The sequence below is a fragment of the Mus musculus genome, chromosome X, assembly GCF_000001635.26.
Source record: "Mus musculus strain C57BL/6J chromosome X, GRCm38.p6 C57BL/6J".
Taxonomy (NCBI): domain Eukaryota; kingdom Metazoa; phylum Chordata; class Mammalia; order Rodentia; family Muridae; genus Mus; species Mus musculus.
The window spans coordinates 144,501,208-144,527,336 of record NC_000086.7 but is presented as its reverse complement, the minus strand read 5'-3'; the positions used below and the strand labels follow the sequence as shown (position 1 = coordinate 144,527,336).

The following is a 26,129-nucleotide window of genomic DNA, read 5'->3' as shown; positions in this document are numbered from 1 at the left end:
TGTGTCAGTCAATGAACAGTGCTGGGCACCAGAAAACAGGACCTGGGACAATTCCTGTAATTGAGCTTTAAGGCTATTTGGAAGGAACAATTAGCCAATAAGACAAATAAGTATTAAGTAGAAATTTTGGTAAGCATCAAAGAGGAAGAAGACAGGACCATAAAGAGAAGAATATGAAGGGACTAATTTGGGCAACTCTGAGGATGATATTTATGTAAGAACTAAAAAAAATGGAAAGAGATGGGTAAAGGTCAAAGGTCTTGGAGTCAGAAAATCTTGGCAACACAGAAGAATTGAAGGAAATATCAGGGAGTTAAAGATTTGTGGCTAGGATGAGTTTAAGCTAAGGTCAGGAAAGTGAACAGGAGCCAAGAGCTTGCAAGCCTCCTAAAGATTCCATTAAAAGAATAGCAGGAGGGGCTGGAGAGATAGCTCAGCAAGTAAGTGCTTGCCAGACAAGCATGTGTTTAGATCCCCTGGTACCCTGATTTAAAAAAAAAAAAAAGGCTGAGCATGAGAGTCCACATGTATAACCTGAGCACTGGGGAAGCAAAGACAAGAGGATCCCTAGAATTTGCTGGAGGGAAACTCTAGTCAAAAGATAAAGGAGAATAGCCACAGAGCAAGATATCTGCCATTAATCTTGGGCTATGATACATACACAACACACACACACACACACACACACACACACACACACACCAATCATGGAATATAAGCAGAATGGAATCAGGAAGTGGTGCTTTATAGAATGACATAGATGCACACTAGAAGTCAGGGGGAAAGAATGGAGTCAGGTTTATTAGTAAGTCCAACATGTGGCAGTAGTGGAGGCCATCTTCTCCCCCTCCCCTGCCCCCACACCATCACTACAGCGGCTACCAGAATGCTGGATGCACTGGAATTGCTCAGTGCATTTCCGATAAGTAAGTTATTATAGCAAAAGCCCAAGAGCTCTTGAGTCTCTCTTCAGGGGCTCACACTCTTCTTCCCTCCCACTTCCTGTTGACAACATCGAGGCAGAGAGGCAGCCTAAAGCTAGTATTATCAAGGTCATATGCTGTTCAGTGGCAAGTGCTTCCTCTAAGTGCCGACTTCCTTTAGACTCTGTCAAGTTCGTTCAAAGTGGCTGCTCTAGTGTGCTTCCTGTTGCTGTGATAAACACTGTGACTAACAAGAACTTGGGGAAGAAGAGGTTGATTTGTTTTACACTCCCTCACCGCTGTCTATCAGACAGGGCAGGAACTCGAGCAGATGCAGAAGCCAGACGATGGAAGAAGGTGCTTATTGGCTTGCTCCCCAGAGTATGCTCAGCTACCTTTTTGTTTTTGTTCTTGTTTTTGTTTTGTTCTGTTTTGTTGTTTTTCAAGACAGGATTTCTCTGTGTAGCCCTGGCTACAGCGACCTCACTCAGAACTCTGAACTCACTCTGTAGACCAGACTGGCCTCAAACTCAGAGATCTGCCTGCCTCTGCTTCACGAGTGCTGGGATTAAAGGCGTGCCCTGATGTAGCTACTTTATACTTATGTAGCCTGGCCCAACTCCCTAGAGACAGCATCATTCGCAGTGAACTGTGCTTTCCTCCATCAACTAGTAATCAAGCCAATCTGATGGGATGCGATTCCTTGCTTAAGGTGCTCTCCTTCTCCAGGTGACTTGAGTATGTATCCAATTAACAAAAAGTAACCAGCACAGTAATGAAACGCATCAGAGTTTCTCTAGGGAGTCAAATATCACCCTGTTCTCCTGATTGCTGGACAAAGAAAGAAATGCATTATTTGGGCAAAAGGCAGCCAACAGTTATCTTCAAATGCTAACTGCCCCAAAGAGCACAAGGATATGAATTGCAAATGCTACTTGCTATAATATATGCTTCTTGCCCTGCCAAAGTAGAGATGTAATTACCTGAAAAACTGAGGTAAATGTGGACGTTCCATACCTTTGCTTACATCCAAGAGATGAGACACAGAGCTCTTTATCACACTTCCATTCCCTGCTAGTAGTAAAATGAAAAGTATTAAAATGAGGCCATCGTAACTCTAGAGAGGCCCAGAGAACTCAGGGACAGGAGAGAACAGCTGATCACTCTGCTAGTAGATCTAAGTCTCATTTTCTCCCGTGAAGAGGATCATCACCCCCATCTCACAGGGACAGTACAAGGCGTCAGTGAGGAATGTGAGTGAATTTGATCTGTAAATTGTAGAGGAAGTGCTCTACCCTGTGATGGCTTCTGTATGGTTATAGACAAGTGTAATTTTATTTTCTTGGTCATCCCCGAGAAAATTTAAACACACTGCAGGTGTTCAGTAAAAAACAAACAAACAAACAAACAAACAAACAAACAAACTATGTCATTTTCGCTTTACAGTCAGTTCTGTTAAGTGTGATGTGACCTTCGGTTTGGCACCAACAAAACAGGCCATTTGTTCCTCAGAATTAAATCAAACTGATTCTCCAATCTCTTAGCTTCAGAGTTTGGAGTCGTGGCAGAAAGAAACCAGGGGTAAGTTTAGGAAGGGAGTCTAGCCTTATCATTTGCAGATAGCTTTGGCCTGTTAAGTCAGTACTTCTTCAATGAGCATCATCAAAGAACAGAGCTGGACTTAACACTAAACCACATATATTTTTATTTTTTTTCCCTTTTTGTCTTTTTTTTTAAAAAACATGGTCTCATAAATCCTAGGCCAGCTGTGAACCCGCTTTGTGACCAAGGGTGACCTTGAACTTCTGGTTTTCCTTCCTCTGCCTTCTGAGAGCCGAGATTATGGCTGTATGCTACCAGCTCTATTGCATGTGGAGCTAGGGAATCAAACATGGGCTCTGGGGTGAGCGGAGAAGCATTCTCCTCACGGAGCTGTATTCTCAGCTCCTAAAACAGTACTTTGGTCTGGAATGTGTATCTGGAACAGAGAGAAATGAAATCTTGAAAATTAGATTACAAAAAGATGCACAGACCCAGCGATCAAAAGAAACTGGCCCTATGTCAGGATGAAGGTAGTGCCACTGACCAAAAGTAGTACCACAAATATTTTCAGCAGTGAAAGGAAAAGGACAATCTAATGTGTACTATATCTTAGGGGTGGTGATCCTGTGTAACTCCTTTAACTATCAGAGTAGCTTTTCAGGGTAGGAATTATTCTCTAGCACAAGACTTGGTAAGCAGTGTCTAGACAATAACTGCTAATGATATTAATATGGATAACCTTAGGAACTAATGCAGTAGAGGCTTAGACTAACTTGTCCAAGATCACAGAGATGGTAAGTGTTAGTTTGAGCCCAAGTCTATCTGATCAAAGTTGGGATTTTGCTACTCTCTTCCTTGGCAACAGGGTCACATTGATGTCATTTAAACACTTTTGGGATTTTGAAATGCCACTAAAAAGGGATTAATAAGTGGTCATTTGAAAGCTTCATGTAACTAAAACTTCTCTCTCTCTCTCTCTCTCTCACTCGCTCTCCCCCCCCCCACTTAGTTTTCTAAATTGTTATGAACCATGGCCCAGCTGTACTACAAGAAGGTCAATTACTCACCATACAGAGATCGCATCCCCCTCCAAATCGTGAGGGCTGAGACTGAGCTGTCTGCTGAGGAGAAAGCCTTCCTTAGTGCTGTGGAGAAGGGGGACTATGCCACAGTGAAGCAGGCACTGCAGGAGGCCGAGATCTACTACAATGTCAACATCAACTGCATGGATCCTTTGGGCAGGAGCGCCCTGCTCATTGCCATTGAGAATGAGAACTTGGAGATCATGGAGCTACTGCTGAACCACAGTGTGTATGTGGGCGATGCATTACTCTACGCCATCCGCAAGGAGGTGGTAGGAGCTGTGGAACTTCTGCTTAGCTACAGGAAGCCCAGTGGAGAGAAGCAGGTAAGAGAACTCCCTAGTGCTGGAAATAGCTAGAAATCAGAGTGTCAGAGTCCAAAGGACAAAGGTTTGGCAGTCTGAAACGGAGAAGCCCTATCTTAGAAACTGTAATCAGTTGTCTCCTGAGCTATCCCAGGAGCTGCCCTGTGTGGCCCCTGCTGTTTTATTTCTTTGCTTTGTCTTTTTGTCCTTAGTTACTCATACATATTCAATACTTAGCAGTGCAAAGTCACATTCATGTCTAGAATATGTAAACTCTTTCCACTTTCTTTACCACCCCCTCTACATCTTCATTTTCTTTCTTTACTCAGACATTACATTCTAGAAAAGAGACCAAGCACAGACCTGTGCTTTCTCTTGAGAGGCTTTTCTTCCACAGACAAGAAGACTTTAAATTTGAGTGCCACGGTAGAGACACAAATAAAAGCCTTGCATATTTTTCTAGTACAAGGTATATGACTGAATCTTACTCATAAGCATTTGGGAGTTTATGTCTTTAAGTCTCATATCCTCAAGTCACCGAAATTTGATATCTTTTTAGTCATCTTTGATGTCAGAGTCAAATCTTGTTCCCCATGTTCAATCCCTAGGCCCCGTGGTTTCCCCATTCCTCGTTCTTTCCCTTCTAACCCAATTCCCACTCCTACTGCCTGCTCTGTCATCACACTCATAAGTAAGGGGTTCTCAAAGTGTGGCAGCGAGACTGGTGGCAGCAGCATTTCCTGAGAACTTATGCAAAATGCAAAGCCTTAGAACCCCACACTACAAGCAGACTGAGTCATGAGCTCTGAGATGTTCCCCAACAAACTGTGCCTTAACAGGTCCTCGAGGGGATTCTAACGCAGGCTCTATTTTGAGAGTCACTGTCCTCCACGACCAGGAACATTTTCTCATTAGTCTCCCTGCACCAATTCTTTTTGTGCCTCTGAAGCCTTCCTGAGAAGGCAGGTTAGCTTCTTCTTTCTACATTAGGATAATGATCTAATTACTCCTGTCCCTGCTTTTAATGTCTCAATGTTGACTTTACCACTGGTGTTATGAGAAAATGCTTGAAGTGATGTACTTTATAAAGCAAAGAACCTTGTCTTGCTCATCATTTCTAGAGGCTGGATGTCCAAGATAATGTGGCTTATCTGATAAACCTTTGATGAGGGCCTCCTAGCTTCTGTTATAGCCACGGTGAAGAAAACAGAATGGGAACTGGTCAAATATGGAAGGAGATTAATTAGCAACAATGCAAACATTCAACCCCAAGTCTTATGAGACAAAGCCAAAGCTGGAGTTCAGGAAGACCCATCCTTCTTCATACTGGTTCATATAAGACATAAGCAATGAAAATGAGCTGACAGCTTGAAAAGTCCTGGAATTGACAGAATGGAGAGCAGAGTCGGCTAGAACTATCACATCAACAAAACTTGGAATAACAGACCAAGTTCCCTTCCCCATCAGCATTTTCCTTACCTCCAAAAAATTAAAGATCCCATCACTCTTGCTCCTTGCTATACAAAACTACCTGGACACCATATTTGATAAATACTTATTTAATGGATGAGTAATATGTAACCATTACTGAGCTAAGCATCTTAACATGACTTACTTCATTTAATCATTCAGGCATTAATCTGCTAGACATTATTATTTAGTAGTAGTAGTAATAATAGTAGTAGTAGTGTATTCCCTGTTTGCCAGTAAGAAAAAAGGAGTATTAAATCAATTGTAAGGATCACAATAAATATCAGAGCTGGAATTCAAGCTCCTAAGCTTCTTTTTAGCCACTAGGTCCTGATCACACAATTGAATGAGGCTATTACAAAGAATTTGGCAACCGAAGCTGCAGAGATGGCATATTAGGAACATGTATTGATCTTGCAATGTGGACCTGAGTTCAATTTTCAGCACCCAAAGTTAGGTGTGTTATAACCACCTCTAACTCAGTTCTAGGATAGTCTGTGCCTTTTTTTTTAATCTCCACAGGTACCTGCATTCATATGAACATATACATAGATGCATAAACATACAAACACATATAATTAATTAATACAACTAATCTTTTTAAAATTAGCAACAGTAAAAGACATTTGAATGTACAACAATCAAAAAATTGATTTAAAGTCAAACGTGCAAAGAACCTCAGGTGTTTGTGGCAGTGCTTGCTCATGATGTATCTATCATGCAACTTCATTGCAGCCTTGGTTCTGAACAAATAGTATGGTCCCTTTACATTGCACATGCTATGACTCTACACAATGTCAGTGACACTTCTCAGCTCAGATTTGAGACTAATGACTGATAGATTAATGACATTGACTTTATTTTACATACCAATAATTATGGGATTATAGAAGCATAATGGTGCAACTATGGAAAACAAAGACTCTTAATATTTTTGCTATAATTCCTCAGCATGTTAAATTAGCATACCTTTGGATTGGATTGCATTAGAATGTTTGATTTTTAAAAGCTGTTCACTGAGTTGTTTTCTATTAAAAAATAAATTGGTGAGTTTTAGCTTGAGCTTAGCACAGAATGTCCAACAATTTCTTAAATAGCCCTAAACATACTTCTGCTATTTCATAGTATATGGTTTTATATATAGCAGCATTCTCAGCACTGATGATTCTAAAACTAAAATCTTGTTCACTCTGAAAAATGATCCTGCAGTATCGCATATCAAAAAAAAATCAAAAGAAGTATCAAATATGTAGCCAAGATTTAATTCTTTGTATAATATAAACAAGTACATTCATATCATTAGTATGTAACTTTGATTTCATCTTTAATGAGGTAGATCTAGCAATTGTTTTAGGCTAAATTTAATCATGATTTAGTGTTAGCAAATGTTTAATATTTGTAAACCTCTCTTATATACTTATATACCTGGGTTAGATTAAAATTTCTTTGGTGAAAGGGGGTTCTGAGTGGAAAACATTTTAAAAGCCATACACTAGGTCACACTGCTTCCCTGGAAATCATAGAATCCTAACACAGGAATGGTGAGATGGATCAAATGAATAGAAAATAGATGCGCTACCTAGTGACAGGCCTAAGAGATGTAGCATAGAATGTGAGTTTGTTTCCTACTCAGTCCATCTTAGCAAACACATCAAAAGTCATTTGTTCTGTGTCACATTCTCAGCATTAAGCACCATCCTCTAAGTTCCTATACCACACTGGATCAGTCTTCTTCCCTTTATTTGAAACTAATCTCATGGCACCTTGCACTAGTGGATGGCCTCACTTGTAGGAGTTCCTAGTCCCTTTACTATATGGTATAAGCCTAATGCCCAGTTCTTTCCATGCTCATCCTCTGTGTACTGAATCAGTGTCCACAAGATAAGGGATGATATATAAATATTTGCCAAAGATATGAAGGAGTGAAATATATTTTCAAAAAAAATCACAAGACATTTTTCCCTGGACAAGACTTTTGGGGACTGTGTAATCAATCACATTTACCCTCATAACTATTTGGAGGAAGAAGAGAACACAACACAGTTTCCTAGCTGGGTAGTCAGTATTGAGCAAGTCCATGTTTGATGGATCCCATCTTACTCATCTTTCTCTGTACTCTAGCAGATGCTGGGGATCTGTTCGTCAGGAAGGAAGACACCATGTTACACTTACACTAAAGAGCAGGTTAATGTGACCTCACCTTGGCAGAAGTAGAACTTAGCTCATAGAAACAAACTATTCTTGGTACAAAATCAGGCAAATGCAACCTTGATAAGGATACTTATACCAGCCTGGATTTTGCTAAGACCTATTGTCAGACACTATCATTATAATCCCTTTATTGTCAGTACTCCACTATCATACAACAATGTATGTTAAATAGCACAGAGTCATCAGCTCCATCTCTATCCTTTTGGTAGCTTTAGACTCTCTTCCCCAAGCACAACTATGAACTTCCACTAAATAGTATCTTCCATTGCTGTGACAGTCACTATGATAAATCATATGTCAGTAACTATAACACCAGACTGTCCCAATGAAAGAGTCCTGTATTTCTTTGAAATCAAAACCAGATTTGTTTGCTCAGGAACAATCGGGAATGTGAACAAACACAAGCCCCCTAAAGGACCTTGAGTTCAGCTGAGCAGACAAATTTCAGGAAGGCACACCTTCTGCACACAATCTGAAGAGCAAATCTTTTTCACAGAGCTACCACCACCTGGTCTTCATCACTCTAGAAAATGAGGCACAGCTGACCTCATTTGGGAAGATAAATCAGGGTCATCTTCAGCATTTGTAGACCAGAACTTAAGGTCCAGGCTGACAGCTGTGCCTCATTTACCCCATTCTCATCATGTTCCTCCTACTACTCATCCATATTAAAACTACTTTACAATAATGATCAAGACCCAGGATAAATGGCCATTATTGGCTTCAAGAGTCAGCATTCACATAGACACCTGAATTTTCAACAGGAACCAAATTTTAGAATAAGAATAGTAATATATTATCAAGTAGACTATTCCATACCCAAAAGGCAGAGGAGGAGAAGGAGGAGGAAGAGAGAGAGAGAGAGAGAGAGAGAGAGAGAGAGAGAGAGAGAGAGAGAGAGAGAGAGAGAGAGATCCTTTTATTGCTCCAGATTCTGTTTCTTTGACCAACTTTTTACCCACTGCAGACTATTTTTTTAGGAGTAAAATTGGGCAACTTGAAGGCTTTGTAATATTGATTGATTGATTGATTACAGATAAACACTCTTAGAATTTATCAAGGAATTCAAAACTTGGGAACAAGAGAAGACCTGATGCCAGACTACTTCTTGCCTGTTCTACTTACTACCTTCTGGCCATTGGCTTTAGGTATCTGTAAATGAGCCTCGTTCAGTAGGGAAGGCACATTCAGCTATAATTCAGAGACTCACATTTAGGTGAATGTGCTAAACCAACTCTGAACCATTTGTGGTACATATAGGGAATGTGTCCTGAGGCTCAATGCATGACTATAAGATCAAAATCTTGGGGCTAAAGCCTTAACCAACACTTTAACAACCTCATCTCCACCAGTTTCTAGGTAAGAGGTCCTTATGCCTCTGTATTTGTTTTCTGTGTTCCTCTTTACAAATTACCATAAACTGAATGGCTTAAGGAAAAATAAATAAAATGTATTATTTCACAGAGTAAGAGGCAATAAGAAATGAAAGTAATAGTAAGACTGATTCCTTTTGGAGAGGTGTCTGATAAGATTTGTAAGTTAGCTACAATCCCTCATGCTTCTTACATTTATATCACTTCGGTCTCTACCTCTATAGATGCAAAGTGTTCTTTCTTTGGCTTTCTTTCCTCTGTTTCTGTCCAAATTGCTTGCTTCCTTAAATGGATAATCCCATTTTTCTGTAATTGCATCTACAAAGACTCTTTTCCCAAATAAAGATCATACTCAAGGTTAGTACAACTTGAACATATCATTTGGGGTACACAATTCATGCTGTGTGAGACATACTGTTCCAAGTCAGTGGCTTCCAAATGTTTCTAGCAATAGAGCCATTCATAAGAACCCACTGAGAATCAACCTAAAGAGGGCTTCCGTAGTCTATCTGCAGGTTGGACCCAGAACATATAGATTCTCTCTCACTCTTGCTTTTCCTTGACCTTTGAGGAGTTAGCACAACTTGAATGCCACAGGTGTAGAGGACAGAAGGTAGAGTGTAACTCCCTGTTCACAGCACTAGCCAGTTCAGTTCCATCATCTCTAAAATACCACTAACAGTGCCTAACTTCTGCCTAACCCAGAGGTCTGTTTTAAGGTAAACTTAAGATTAAAATATGTGAATGACTTTGGGAGATCACTCAACGTTAGACTGATGTCAGTCCTGATCATTTTCTGATTTGTTCCTTCAGTTTTCTTGAGATCGTCATAGTGTGTGAAGAGACCAGATGGTCCCGTGGCCCTGGTCACAAGGCACCCCAGGTACAGTATGTGGGAGGGTTGGAGAGTGAGCTGGCCCAATTCACAGATCACCTCCCTCCTGGCTGGATGGCCTAGATGTCAACAGTCTGCCTTTTGCTACTGAAGAAGCTCCATAACCTCAAAGGCATTCTTCCTTTGTCAGAAGGGTTTAAAGACTTGAACACCGTGTAAGTAGAGCTTCTGGTCATTGTATCAACAGCCTACCCAAGTTAGTTGGTCACTTGCGTCACTGCAGGCATCCAGAAAGTGGCTAAGCCAACCTTTTCCCTGTGGCCCACCCCTCTGGGCTCTGCCATAATTATTCATTTGTCTGTGGCAGATGGCTGCAAATTAAAATTGTTCTCACAGATGAGCTACAGAGATTAAATCTCACCAACACTGATAAGTGTTTGTGTTGAGGTTATAGAAAATCAGCAATAGGACACTGTTTGGTTTGGGTTTGTTTTTTCTTTTTTCTTTTTTCTTTTTTCTTTTTTCTTTTTCTATCTGGCTCTTAGTCTCAGGGTGAGATTGTACAGTATGGAAGAGAGACACTGCATAAAGGTTACTGAAACACACAGACAGGAATTAAAGGGACTAGTTTATTTATTCAACTCAGTGAGAGTGATGAGAACAAAGAGCTTGTAAAAATTACCCTGCTATTTACAAGTACTCTATACTTTGGAGTCAGCCACTTATTAGTTGTGTTTACTTAGACAAGCCACTTAATCTCTCTAGACCTCAGTGTTTTCATCTGTGTCTAGAGACAATGAGGGAATCTAGTTTATAGACTTATAGTAAGAGTGGAAAGAACTATAGATACATTGATGTGGAATGGTCCCTGGCCTGTACTAAGCACTCACTAAACCAATAGAACTGTTCTTCCTCTGATGTCATCTGCTGGTTAATGGCATCTGTTTTCTCAAATGAAGCTGGGAGAGAACTCAATTAGTAAAGTATCTCCTGTGCAAGCATAAGGACCTGAGTTCAGATCTCCAATACTCATGGGAAAGCTGCACTTAGGGACATACATCTGGAAACCCAGCACTGGGTGGAGGCAAAGAGACAGGTGAATCCCCAAAGTTTACTGTGCAGCCTTCCTCATCAAACCCTCATCAAATCAATGAACTGCTGGTCCAATGAGATGCACTGTCTCAAAAATTAGGGGAATACCCACCAAGTAACATACCTAAAGTCAACCTCCTGATTTCTATACATATGTACCTATGTGAACAAGTTGTATACACTACTCACACATGGAGAAGGGGCACACATGCTTGCACATTAAATACTCATTGTACCTAATGGTTAAAAATTCAATTTGAGCCCCAATACAGGGGAACACCAGGAGTGAGTGGGTAGGGGAACAAGGCGGGGGGAGGGTATAGGGGACTTTTGGGATAGCATTTGAAATGTAAATGAAGAAAATATCTAATTTAAAAATTAAAAAAATAAAACCGATAGTAAAACACCAACATAAAAAAGAATTCAATTTGAGGAGCTGGTAAGATTGTTCAGCAGTTGAGAGCACTTATAGCTCTTACAGGGGACCTGAATTTGGTCCAACAATCCACATCAGGTAACTCATAGCTGCCTATCACTCCAGCTTCTGTGGCCACTCTCTTCTGGTCTCTATAGGTAGTCTACACATGTGCACAACCCCCCAACACACACACAAATTGCTCACACTCACATGTACACTTAAATAAAAATAAAATCTTTTGGCCTAGTCTGCCATCATTGGGAAGAAAGGCCCCTTGGTCTTGCAAACTTAATATGTCCCAGTACAGGGGAATGCCAGGGCCAAGAAGTGGGAGTGGGTGGGTATGGGAGCAGGGCAGGGTGGGGGGGGGGGTATAGGGAACTTTTTGGGATAACATTTGAAATGTAATAAAGAAAATATCTAATTAAAAAAGAAAAAAAAGAAGAGAAAATCTTTAAAGAATAAGAATCCAAATTGGTGGCTGATTATGGGATGGATCCCCAGGTGGGGTAGTTGCTGGATAGTCCATCCTTTTGTCTTACCTCCAAACTTAGTCTCTGTAACTCCTTTCATGGGTATTTTGTTCCCTATTCTAAGGAGGAATGAAGTATCCACCCATTGGTCTTCCCTCTTCTTGATTTTCTTGTGTTTTGCAAATTGTATCTTGGGTGCTCTATGTTTCTGGGCTAATATCCACTTATCAGTGAGTGCATATCTAATGACTTCTTTTGTGATTGGGTTACCTCACTAAGGATGATATCCTCCAGATGGAGAAGCTAGGGAAAGCACCCAGGGAGCTGAAGGGGTCTGCAACCCTATAGGTGGAACAACAATATGAACTAACCAGTACTGCCAGAGCTCGTATCTCTAGCTGCATATGTAGCAGAAGATGACTTAGTCGGCCATCATTGGGAAGAGAGGCCTCTTGGTATTGCAAACTTTATATGCCCCAGTACAGGGGAATGCCAGGGCCAAGAATCGGGAGTGGGTGGGTAGGGGAGCAGGATGGAGGGAGGGTATAGGGAATTTTCGGGATAGCATTTGAAATGTATATAAAGAAAATATCTAATAAAAAAATCCAAATTGGGTGACTTTGGGAAGGTCATTTACCTCATTTAAGCATCAATTCCCTTATCTGTAACTTGAGGCTAATTAATAGTCTTACCTATATTGTAAGTTGTCTTAAAATGTGAGAATACCTTTGGACTGAGGAAGCAGCCTGGTGGTAGAGGAGTTATCTAAGTGATCATTACATTAAGCCTCTGAAGTAATTTGAAGAATGTAAAATTTAGTTATGACAGAATATAATCTTTAGTGTATGACAGCCTTATTATTTGCATCAATACAAAATAGTTTTATTTGCTAATTTCCTCATAGGTATAATAAATTACCTGAAAGAAAAAGCAGCTGAAGGCTGAAAGACTTTATTTTGACTTGCTGTTTGGCACAGTCCCTGAGGACTTGTAAATCAGGGAGCATGTACACGTCACAGCTGCTCACATTGCATCTGCACTCAAGAAGCAGAGAGGGAGAGATGCTGCTGCTTAGCAGGTTTTCTCTTTGTTTTCAGTCCAGAATTTCTGGCAACGGAGTGATGCTGTCCACATTTCGGGTGGGTTTTCCCATGTCAATTCATCCAGTCTAGAAACTCCTTCATAGACATGACTAAAGATTTGCCTCCTCTCATGATTTTAGAGCCTGTCAACTATAGTCAATATTAAGCATCTAATAATATTACTATCCCAATTAATTTCATAACCTGAATTTCCCAGTGTCAGAGTATACCATCTATCTGTTGTGCTTTCTACCAGGAGCTGGGGTATATTTGGGTTGGAGATTTACTTCAACATTAGAATAACGAATTTTTTGTCTTTTTAATTAATTTAAATAACTGCCCATTTCATTATTGCTTTCATTCCCATGTTATTCCTTCAACCCTCTCTATCATCTCTGACCCAACAGTTCGGTGTCTAGATACCATATTTTAGCACATTTAGAAGCATAACTGAGACAAAATTAATGTATAAACCCTTTATATATTTGATGGGTATAGTTTTATGGATCTGGACATATGCATAATACGCAAATCTATCACTTCTGAACAGTTCCTATTGCCTCCCCTATTTTGTCCATGTACTGTTTTTATCTCCTGACTTCCTGACATGATGCCTACCCAACTTTACTTCTTTTTTGACCACTGCCTCCAGCATTTTTTTTTCTTCTACAGAATCATTATATTTTTTCCATGCATTCTGGTTCCAACTGATAAACCAAAACAAGATTAAGTAAGTCCAATTCACAAAATGTTCTCTGTGCTGAGGAGTAGGTCAGCTCTGTGAAGTTCTCAGCAAAATGAGGAAAACATGATTAGAGGGAGCTTCAATGCAGGAGGGCTTCCTGTCTCACTTTGATCTCAAGGGATTGTTGTCACCCATTTATTAGTGAAAGGGGGGCTGTGAGCTTACGGGGAGAACCTTACTTTGTGGAGTCAGTTCTTTCTTTGGGCAGTTCTGGAAGCTGAACTCATGTCCTTCGGCTTGTAATTTGGGGCAACAAGCACCAAATAATGAGAATGAAAAAGAGAAAACAGCACTGAGTGGCCTTACACGTGAGATGGAGGAGACAGTATCAAAAGTCAAAGGATAGTCTTCACTACAAATGATTTTGGAAACAGCCTGGGCTCCACAAGACCCTGTCTCACCCCAGCATGGATGCAGGGATGTAGGCACAATATTCCACCCATAGGTGAGTAACTATTGACATTAGATTGCCATTTTCTTCAATGGAGTAACAACTGGCATGTCAACCAAATTCCAGGGCAGGCCCCATGCCCAGGAGTAATCTGCCTTACAAACTGGACTCAATGAGTATGGTTTGCTTTTTATTGTTTATCTATTTTCTAAAAAGAAGACAGAGAGAAGGAGAGGGGGGAAAGAGAGGAGGAGAAAAAGAATAGTATGAAGTTGAGTCAGTAGAAAATTGGAGGAAAATGAACAATATCAAACAAATTAGAGTGTATGAAAGAAGAGTTAGGGGAAGGACTGAAGGACCTGAAGGAGATTGAAACCCCATAGGAAGAACAACAGTATCAACTAGACAGACACCTCAAAGCTCCCAGAGACTAAACCAGTAACCAAAGAACATACATGGACTGGTCCGTGCCACTGCCCCTGCTACATATGTAGCAGAGCATGGCCTTATTATCAGTGAGAGGGGAGGTCCTTAGTCCTGTGGAGGCTTGATGCCCTAGTGTAGGAGGATGCTGGAGTGGTGAGATGAGAGTGGGTGGGTAGGTGGGTGGGTGGGTGGGTAGGGGAGCACCCTCTTAGAGGTGAACAGAAGGGGGAATGGGGTGGAGGCATGTGGAGGGGGGACCTGAAAGAGGGACAACATTTGAAATGTAAATAAATACAATAATTAATAAAAATAATAAATAAAATACCATTTATTATAAATAAAAATAGTGAAAGGGCCATCTAAAGCAAAGGATGGCAATTAATAGAATAAGAGAAGAAAAAGGAAGTTGGTACCAATGACAGACCATCTCTCCCTTCTCTCCTCCCTTTTTCTTTCTAAGTAAAGTGAAGTGATGACTTGAAACTTTCTGAAGTTAGAGAGCACAAATTCTAAATCTCTTTCAGCTTTTCCAAGGCAGCTTTACAGCCACTATCAGCTAGCTCCATTGTCCATCTCACAACTCTGGGTGGAACTCTGGGTTAAGCATTATGAAGAGGGACTTTCCAATGCATCCCCTTATCAACTAGGCTTTATACTTCAACCACCAGAGAGATACTGTCTCTGTCTCTCAGCATATCTTAGAACAACAGCCAATGTTTGGAACTAATTGTGTTTTGTGTGCTCAAACAAAATGAATGTGAATCCTATCCACGCAAGGTCTTCTTAACTGTCTCATGGAAGATGCAGATTTGTTCAGTTATCAGACTTCACAGTTGCTAGCACCTTTATGAACATTCATCTGCTTGGTTTTGAGTTTTGTTCTAAAAGAAATCACATTAACTATAAGAAGTATGAGAAGTATGAGAGTATGAAGAGAAAAATATTTCATTTCCCTTTCCCAAAGCTGACTAAGAAGTCATGACTAGGAACAGTTTGTGTGGTTTCTCCTATATATTGTTTGTTCTTATTTAAACAGAAACACAGAGAGACTTTTTTTTCATTTGGACTTTTAATCTTTTTTTAATTTTTGTTTTTATTAGATGTTTTCTTTATTTACATTTCAAATGTTATCCCCTTTTCTAGTTTTCCTTCCCAAAATCCCCTATCCCCCCCCCTGCTCCCCCTGCTCCCCAACCTACCCACTCCCATTCCTAGACCTGGCATTCCCCTATATTGGGGCATAGAGCCTTCACAGGACCAAGGGCCTCTCCTCCCATTGATGTCCAACTAGGCCATCCTCTGCTACAAATATAGCTAGAGCCACAAGTTCCACTATGTGTTTTCTTTGACTGGTGGTATAGTTCCAAGGAGCTCTGAGGGTACTGGTTATTTCAAATTGATGTTCCTTCTATGGGGCTTCAGTCCCCTTCAGCTCCCTGGGTATTTCTCTGGCTCCTTCATTGGGGACCTTGTGCTCCATCCAATGGATGACTGTGAGCATCCACTTCTGTATTTGCCAGGCACTGGCAGAGCCTCCCAGGAGACTCCTGTCAGCAGGCTCTTGTTGGCATCTGCCTGGTGTCTGGGTTTGGTGGTTGTTTATGGGGTGGATCCCCAGGTGGGGATCTGGATGGTCTCTGGATGGTCATTCCTTCAGGCTCTGCTCCGAACTTTGACAGAGAGACTTTTTTGAACAAAGGCTTTACAAAAAATGGACCTTGCTGGGTGGTTGTACCTTATGTTTTTAATCCCAGCACTCAGGAGGCAGACTGCGTTTAAGGCCACCCTGGTCTATAAAACTAGTTCCAGGACAGCCAATGCTACACACACACACACACACACACACACACACACACACACACACACAAAACCCTATGTCAAAAAAAAATTACCCCTACATTTTAGCTATCTTTCTCTGTGAGAACATTTATTCATACTGCATTGTTTCTATCAATATGATCCTGTACAAGTGTTTCATACTTATTTGTCCAGTATATTAAGTGAGCACTTCAGTTGTTTTAAGGTTGGATAATTTTGTTTTTTCCAACAATGTTATAGTAGACCTTTTTTACATTGGGAAAATTATTATATATAAGATAAATTCTTAGTAATAGGATTATAGAGTCATAAAACATATGTGTTGTTTAATTTGGATACCAGCAGTCCAAAGGTGTAGCTGTTTCTTACATCTTTGTCACCATAGATCAAAAAGAAAGCATTAAAAACTACAACATTTCTGATCTGACAGGCAAAAAGAAGTACTAACTCATTATAATTGCATATTTGACTTTTTGAAAATGTAGCTTAAGGCCAAAAGAAGAGGTCATCGAATCCCTCAGAGTTAGCATAACATGTTTGTAGGAAACCCAGCGTTTTCCTTTGACGCTAGGATAAGCTCTTCAGTCCTTCTCAGGTCAGTACCAAGCCATCTCCCCAGCCCCACATTTGAGTTTTTTTATAAGCAAGATTTAACATATTTTAATGCCATAAGTCATTTGTTTTATTCTTGTGTGAACATCTGATTGTATATTTTACCTCTTGATTTCAACTAGAGTCATTTGACCTGTCTATGCTATTTTCATATTATACTCATCAAGCTTACTAATTTTGTAAAATTGTTCATCCTGATTTATTAAAGATCAGGAATTTAAACCAAGTTATGTAGCAAGTCTGCGGGAAAGAGCAAAGCTAATTATACTCTAGGACATGTAACTTTGCTGGATACTCGCGTAAGACTATCCTAAGTGACATTTCAAATATCTTAATAGCTCTCTAGGATAGAAGTATACATGCATAATAGCTCTTTATTTTTAAGTCGCCAGTTCAGTTCTTTAGCATCTTGATTCAAAAGAAAGAAGAGGGCTGCATTCTCAACCAGAGGGAAATAAAACTGCACAGAAATAGAGAGGCTGTTGTGTGGTGGAAGAATGAGTTCTAACAAAAGAACAATAGCAAAAATCCATCTCACTCATTGCTTTTCCTGTCTTCATTAGCAACACAGTTGCTACGTCCAACAAAGAAAAGCTGTCAAGGAGTTGATCATTTGAAAAAAAAAGAAGTTTTCCTTGATTTATTGAATAGTGGAGAAATGTATGAGTGATAAAATGGGTGATGGGACAAATCTATACTATTTCTCATTTCAATTTTTCAGTCATCCGCATTTCACCTAAGAAGATGATTTCCAAATTCCTTCTATATTTGACGTCATGCAGACATACATCATCAAGATTAAGAATGCTTCGCAATATAACAGTTTCTAGGTTCAAAACCTCTGTCTTCTTCTGGTCCTCCAAGTTAAATATCCAAATTCTTAACTGCAAGTTAAAGATTCAAAACTAGAGTCTGGATTGCACAAGAGGAGGCAAAAACATTTTTTAAATTTCAGGAATGAATACGTTTGGAGGATAGAGATGCCATTCAAGAGGAAGGTGAATTCCTAGAGTACCCGAATCCATGGGCTCCACCTCCAGTACTTCCTCATGTTAGGGGCACTAAGATAGAGTATCAATACTGGTGACCAAAAGGATAGTCATGGCATCCTGACTGATAATAGGCCAAAGCATTCTTGGTGATACAGAGGTGTGTAGTGCTTTCTCCAATGGTCAATTTCTCTTTAACACATAACAGCTTTGACAAGTTTGAAGAGGGGGAGCCCTCTCTAGGATAGTTATACCAACAGCCTCAAATGTTACTATGGTTATTTTTTCCTACTTTGATTTGAGGGGAGGTTTTGGTAACTTAAGAAATTCACAAGAGGGATAAGTTTGAGCTCCCTTTGTTTGAAGTGTGTAAACAGCAATTATGGTATCATGTTTGAAACAATCTCAAAGAGCAGAGAAACTCTTGAGATGGTCATGACAAAAATGTTTAGGCTTTCAGTTACTCAGAATAGCCTATGAATCTGACCTCTTCACACCACTCTTTATTTAAAGATTGATTGATTGATTGATTGATTGATTGATTTAATGTGTGTGAGTATACTGCCCTGTCTTCAGACACACCAGAAGAGGCATCAGATCCCATTACAGATGGGTGTGAGCCACCATGTGGTTGCTGGGAATTGAAGTCAGGACCTCGGAAAGGGCAGTGAGTGCTCTTAACTGCTAAGCCACCTGAGCCCTTCACACCACTCTTAACACTATTAACTCACTTGATCAACCGCAGTAGTCCCTTAAATGTGTTTCATTTGTTTGTTCTTTCCTCAACATAATATTCTTTTATTGATTCTTTGCGAGTTTCCCATTATGCACCTCAATCCCACTCATTTCCCAGTCCTTCCATGTCCATTTCCACTCTTGCAAGCCCCCAAGAAGAAAATTAAAAATTTACATTTACATTTTTAAAAAAGTCTCACCAACCCTCCTGGGCAATGGCCTGCTCCTCTATCAACCACAGCTTTATCTTTACCTATCACAGCTGCCATGGGCCTCCATTTCCATTGTGCTCAGAACCACAAGCTTCCTCCCTCATTCTGGCTTCTCCATCATGGCTTCTCCATCTGGCTTCTCCACATTTGTCATAGTGGAATGGTGGCTGCAGTGTGTCATGCAGTACACACTTTTGCCCAAACAGCTTTACTTGCTAATGTTCATTGAAATGAGTTGTTGGACTGATTCAAGGCCTCTGGCTTCTGCCACACCCTCAATACAAGACCCTCGCTAAGACTTCCCTTGGATACCTTGCTGTTGACCTTGGTCATGGAGATCCTGCAGCATTTGGTTCCATAGTTCAAGCCCCTTCACACATTCCAGCAGCTCATAGAAGAGTTGGTGCCAAGTGGGGTAGGCCTGGATCTAGCTCTGGGTGATAGCAAAGTTGGATAGTCCAGGCTTCCTCTGGCCACCACACCACTAAGTGGAAGCCAGTGAGACGCAGAGCCAGATCTGCTACATCCAGGCCACAACAGCCAGCTCTCCCTTGCTCATGACAAAGCTCAGCAAGGCCTTCAAAAATAAAGCTGGCTTCAGGTGGCAGCCCAGATCACAGATATGTGCATAGCCTACAGTGGTAACATGAGCCTCACACATCCATACAACCTCTGTCCACATCTGAACCACCGACACACTAATGGCTCTCAGAAGATGCAGAGACCTCATGCCTCATCATAGCCTCAGATGACTGCACATGCCAATAACATCAACATGCCCCCCCCCTCCAAGGCATCAAAGCCCAAGGATATCACCAAGTCAGCAGTCAGCAGCACAGACCACTTACATCCACATGGATCTCAGGCTTCTTCACAGCTTCTTCACAGCAAGGACCACAGACACCAACATGGCCTCTGATGGCATCACAGACTACTGTGGTCCTTCCAGGAGGTCCAATCCATAAAGTGAAACTTTCCTCTTTGTGGACCTCCGTCATTGCCCAAAGCCAGGGTGATTGCACAGGTGGGAGGCATATTCAGGGCTGAATTTGCATCTGCATAAGCTCCAGGCTGTTGCACATGGCCCATACCAACCCTACTGAGTGATGGCAACCTCAGCCCTCTCTTTCACCGGTCACTGCCATCACATCTTTAGTTCTACCTGTCTCCATGGGGCATGCACTGATCCTTTTTTTTTCTATCTTTCTCACCTCTCCATCAGATATGTGATTGTCATAGTGGCATCTACCCCACTCCATGTGGCTGGGAAGACCTGGCTGTGTTTCACTCTGGACTTCCCCCATAACCTGTAATCACCTACTTTCTTATTTATATTTTCATTGAAAACATTTTTTCCTTTAATGTACTCCGATCATAGTTTCTTTTCCGCCAACTCCTTACCACCCCAACCCATCCAATTCCACACCTTCTCTTTCTCTTTAGAGAACAGATGAAGAAAAAAATAAAACTTGTAAAAGCAAAGAAAAAAGCACAAGAAACACACACACACATAAATATTATAAAAACACAAAATCAGAAAACACAGTACACAAGCAAAAGATCAGTAAGACCAAAATAAAGTAATATAAGACAAAAAGTCTACAACAGCATCATTGAGTTCATTTTCTTTTAGCCATACACTTCTAGGCATGAGGACTACACTTACATGTGGTTACTATACGCAATGATACTCAATTGGAGAAGACTAATTTTTCATTTGAAAGAAGATGCCAGTTGGAGATAGCTTCTGGGATAGTGATAGAGGCTTATAGCCAGTTCCCCCCTCGATGCTAAAGCCCCATCCTGCTTCAACTTATGCAGGCCCTGTGCATTCTGTCACAAGCTCTGTAAATTCATATGTGCATCAGTCCTGTTGTGTCTGGAAGACAGTTTTCTAGGTATCCCCCATCCCTTCTGACTCTTTCCTCCTCCTCTTCCATATAGTTCTCTGCACCCTGCCAGGACACATCCCATTTAGAACTGAGTGCTCAAAAGTATCCCATTCTCTATATATTGTCCAGTTGTGGGTCTCTGTATTTGTTCAACTCTACTGCATGAAGAAGTTTCTCTGATGATGTCTGGGCAAGGCACTAATCTATGGGTATAGTAGAATGTCATAAGGAGTCATGCGATTGCTATTATCCTTTAGCAGAACAATACTATTTGGTTTTCCCTTGTGCTCTTGGCCTATCTAATCTCAGGTTCTTGGCTACCCAAGCAGTGTCAGGCTCCACAAATACCATCCTGTGAAGTGGATCCTTAATCCAAGAAAGGACGGATTGGTCACTCCTACATCTTTTGGGCTACAATTTCACCAGCAAGCACATCTAATGCAGGCAGCTCACCACTGTAGATCTCAGGGTTTGTAGTTGGGTTGGTGGTTACCTTTCTCCTATGGGAGCAAGCAGATTACCTTCTGAGTACCAAATCAAATATGAGAAAAACTCATTCTGCTCAAAGCTCACTAAAGTTCTTTGGTGCTTATGGAACACGGTATGATTTGACCTGCTACCTAATTGGCCTTCATCACCTGTCAGTTGCTCTTGCTCAACCTTCTCTCACCATACTCACTTCTTTGAGATTTTTTTTGTTGTTTTGTTTTATATGGAACCTAGAACTTTTTTTGATAGATAAATGTTCCACCTATAAGTTATATCCAGAGACCTTTTGTGAATTGTTTTTGTCTCACTATTAATGATATTGATTTGTAGCTCTAGAAATGGAAAACAGGGCTACTTTCATGCTAGGAAAATATTCTATGATTGAGCTACTCAGTCCCTACACTCACTTATTTCAACAATTATGTAACTCAAGTGTCTTTGAATGGTTCTCATCCAAGTAGTTACAAGGCTAAGCCTTCATTGTCCTTTATATTTGCATTACAATAATAACTCAGAAGGCAGATTCCCCACCATCACCAGTTTCTTCCTACCACCATGCTATACTTCAGGACTCTTGGTGTTATCACCACCTGACATACATTTATGTTCTGCCTGTGTTACCTTCTGTCAAAGGTGATCTATTGTTTTCACTTTTGAGCCTCCAATGCCCACAGTAGTTTTCAGAACATGGTAGGCTTTCCGTAAATAATTTATGAATGAATTAATAAGTGATTTTTTAGAAAAACGTCAACCCCAAAAACTATTGTCTAGCCCATCTCTTCATTTTATTATTGTGAAAAGTGACAGATAAAATATGATCTGCCAAGTTCAATGTGGTAAGTTCTATAAGTCAAGAAATACAGAACTTCTGACTTTGTACTGAGTATTATATCCATGACACTGAAATTAAATAATTCTACCCTTAAATCCACTCTGAATGAAGTCTACGGCATCCTTCCTAGACACTATGAAAGTTCCTTTTATCTAACTTAAATCCTACATCTTTTTTTTTAGAAGTTGCTTTATGTGCATGCCTGTTTTGCCTAATGATTGTGCACTGCAAGTTGTGCACTGTCCATTAAGGTCCAGAAGAGGGTGACATATCCCCTGCTACTGAAGTTAAAGAAAGTTGTGAGCCATCATGTAGGTCCTCTATAAGAGAAGCAGATACTTTCTAAGAACAGCAAGTGTTCTTGACCACTTAGCCATCTACATCTTATAAGCTAAATTCCAAATTCTACATCTTATAAGCTAAAGTATATATAATAAAGTATTTTCTATACTTTACATAAAACTAAAGGCAAGATTTGGGTCTCTATAGTGCCCTAAAAGATCTCAATGTCACAAAATAAGTTTCAAATCACATGGCAGGGATCTAGAGACATATGATTAGAAGGCCATGTAAGTGACAATATCTATGACTGCATAGTAGTGAAGTCTTGGCAGAAAATATTACAAGCATGTACTGTAATAAGGAGAAAATATTTTTAAAGTTTAAAAGCCAAGTCCATTTAATGTGGAGCCAACTGCTCCTGGCATTGAATTAGAAGCATTCATTTATGATGCAGAAGTACTCATAGTTCACACTGTTTGCTACCCAAGCAGCCTTCTTTTCACTAAAACTAGTAAAGGCTTTGCCCCAGTTTCTTTATCTTTCTGCCTTTCCAGTATGGGAAGTGGTTTTTTTCTCCCCCTCATTAAATTACCTTATTTAAATCAGAGTGCCATTGTTTCCAAAGTAGCTATTACTTATTTATAAACCAGAAAGTGGCCCAAGGTAGGACTGTTGTTTCTCCTGTCAATGCTAAGCTCCTCTGGGTATGTCTGATCAGAGTAGAAAGTGTTTTCTGGATCCTATAACTTAGCTGGAAGAAAATGAGTAAAGCTAAACTTTAGTAGAAATTGTTCGTCGGCCATTGTTTTTCTTAACCTACCCAGGAACAAGATTGAGTAAAAGAGCCGGTGTCATCGCTAACCTGTTTGTCTTCAATACTAGAGAACACACCAGGCAGAAATATATGTCCTGATAGCAATACCAATTAGCACTCAATCCTAAACTGTTTTCTTTCAACCAGGCTGAAATATTTCCTTGAAGACTTGTGAACCTTGCATCCCAAAGATTGAGAAGCTAAGCATGAAGCCATCCTGTGCCTAAAGGGACTGAATGTCAAGATAGGAAAGCATTATCCCTATCTAGAGTACTATACCAAGTGGTTCAACTTTATTATTTTAAAAAAATCATGATTCCAAAGCACTCAATAGTTAACATTGGAAAGCTTCTTGCTAAATATGGGTATAATATCACTGAAGCAATCCAACTGCACCTACTTCTTGATACACTTATCATTTCCTCTGTTTCTACATTTTCATTTTTGGCCAGTTTATGAACCTGGCTTCTCATTTTTATTTTCAGAATAAGCCAGAAAACTGTAACATTTATCTTTAAGTGTGTGGCCAGCTATTTGTAGTAGTTAAAAGAGTCCTTTTCTCTCCTCCCTTCCCTTTTTCCTTCTCTCCCTTCTTCTGCCTCCCTTGTTTTATGTTTTGTTCTTTCATTTTGTTTGTTTCTTGAGACAGGATCTCACTAGAGAGCCCAGGCTACTCTTGAGCCTTCGATTATCCTGCCTGCCTCTGCAACCTAAGTACTGTGATTATAGACATGCAGCAACACATCTGCTAAGCAAAACATTCCTTTAAAAGAGCTCTATAATAGTGGCGGGGGCTTGAGGGTGCTGAATAACATTTGATGGGAAAAAGGAAATTTGCTTGTCTATACAATTCCAAACTCAGGAGAAGTGGAGTGACATGCTGTCCAAGATGTAGAATGGTAACTCTGTGGGAATGTCCTCAAAAGGGTTAATCATCTGCCTTAAGATTGTCATCTCCCAAGTCTCTTCAAACCAGCTTTGCAATGTGTTTATCAGATGCCACACAGGGCATGATGAACAGTCTCGGGGCTGCTGTTTTCTGTTTACTCCTCTAGCTGTCAGGAAGCAAGAAGCAAATTCCTCAACCTCTCAATAGCTTCACTGCTTCCCATGGAAAAGGAAATGATCTCACAAGAATGACATGAGAACATGAGCAGCACTTCCAAATTACCCTAAATGTACTTGATAAGCCCCCACTAAAGAGGTCTGACTGGCATAGTTGGTTAAGTAAAGAAGCAAGAATACAAAGCCACATTAAATTAAAACCTTCTGGAGAGATCACTAAAATCTCACACAGAGATATCTTGACAATTGTTTTAGGGTAAAACCTCTAACATTCTGGGGGATAGCTAGTTGCCAGGAGTATGCTTAATTACAGGATCATTGGGATTTCATGAAAACCATGGCAGTCTATTCTTTTTACAAGCACAAATAATTTTAATGATTTGTGTTAAATAAGAATGAACTTTAAATCTATTAAGGAAAAATGAAAATTACAAACATATTTTTATAAAAGGGAGTACAACCTCAAGCGTTAGATGCTTAACATAAGCCAACTTTATAGAAATCTGAAGTCAGAAACAATATCAGTAGGGAAAAGGAAAAACATGAGGGAGAGGTGAGACAAGAAAGTGAAACATGAACAAGAACCTTCACATGCAGTTTTAGAAACAGGAATTCACGGCAAGAAACAGACACAAACCTGACCAAGAATGAGGCCCTGGATGCAACAGAAAGCAACTCGGGCTTAGAATAAAAAATAAAAAACCTACAACCAAGGTACCCAGATCTTAAATAGCTTAACCCAGATGTCTCCCCATAACTCCCAAATTCAGAATAAAATGTAGACTTTCATAACTATTTACCCTGGAAAGCCAGTCAGAAAGATATCATTTTGTTTACATAATATACCTGTTGACATGACAAAGTGGTCATGTCAGAGAAAGATTTATCAGTCTTTTTCTTTTTTCGAGTGATCAGCAGAATCCCAAACTTTCTTAGTAAGAGGATCTTGAAACGATTAACTTCACAACCTCCTTGTGTACTGAGCTGTACCAGTTCTAGCTGGTAGTTGTTAAGCTGCCTTGTTCTGCTCCTAACAGCAAAACTGGCTGTTCTCTCTGCACCTCCTTCTGCAAACCCTGCGGCTACACACACTTGAATTTCTGGGAAGATTCGTCAAAGAATCCTCTTCTTTGAATGCATTTTAAAAGTAAAGATCCTGACCATTCACAAAGAGGGCGTGCAGGATAAACATGATAAGCACACTCAGCTAGGGCTTTCCCTGCTTCTCTGCCTTGGCTGCTTCCACATCATGAGGAAGCTCTTGTCACTCATACATCCATATTCACTGTTATGGCTTTTGTAGCAGGATACACTGAAAAGGTTATGAATCAAGCAATCTCCAACTTTTGCCCACCCACCAACCTTAAAAGTGTATAAAGAGATCAAAACAGGGTGAGTTCAAAGCCAAAGTGGCTAAGTCAGCAAGACTGCCTTAAAATAAATAAAGGTTTGCGAGTGTAGCTCAGTTGCCTGGCATGTACAAAGCCCTCCCACACACAGCCACACACACACACAAAAGATCAAAGCTGTGCTGGGATTATACAGTTCTGTGATGGGAAAGTGCCTAACATGTGCAAGACTCTGACTTGCATACACAGCATCGAAAATAAAAGGGAGGAAAGGTTTAAAGGAAGAAAGGGGAAAAAAGAAAAAGGAATGAGGAAGGGATTAAATCCTTACAGAGATTTAATTTAGTAATTCCCAGAAAGAGTCACCACAAATAGTATGCTTCTAATCTAATGAACTGACATTTGACAGTTTTCTAAACTGGTAAGACATTCTAAGATATGGTGACTCTACAGTTACAGAAAATGGAGGTGTGCACAGATGCACAGCAGACAGCAACTATGCACGGTAAAAACACACACCATGAGCCTCCTCTGATTGTGCCATTAACACCCAATGGTCCAAATCGTGATTTCCTAATGCATACACAAGACTGTAAAAATGAATAAACATGAAGGAAGGTCAAGAAAATACTAGAACCTCAATCACAATGTAAGAAAGAGATAACTACAGAT

General features: G+C 40.3%; 1 protein-coding gene across 1 annotated transcript in view; it reads left to right on the top strand.

The window, feature by feature from the left end:
- Trpc5 (transient receptor potential cation channel, subfamily C, member 5) overlaps positions 1-26,129 on the top strand; it is a 310,854-nt gene that overhangs the window by 160,844 nt on the left and 123,881 nt on the right. Inside the window, exon 2 of the mRNA NM_009428.3 lies at positions 3,475-3,873. Within this exon, the coding sequence (NP_033454.1) occupies positions 3,496-3,873 (378 nt within the window). The 5' untranslated portion in view covers positions 3,475-3,495. The remainder of the gene's footprint in view (positions 1-3,474; positions 3,874-26,129) is intronic.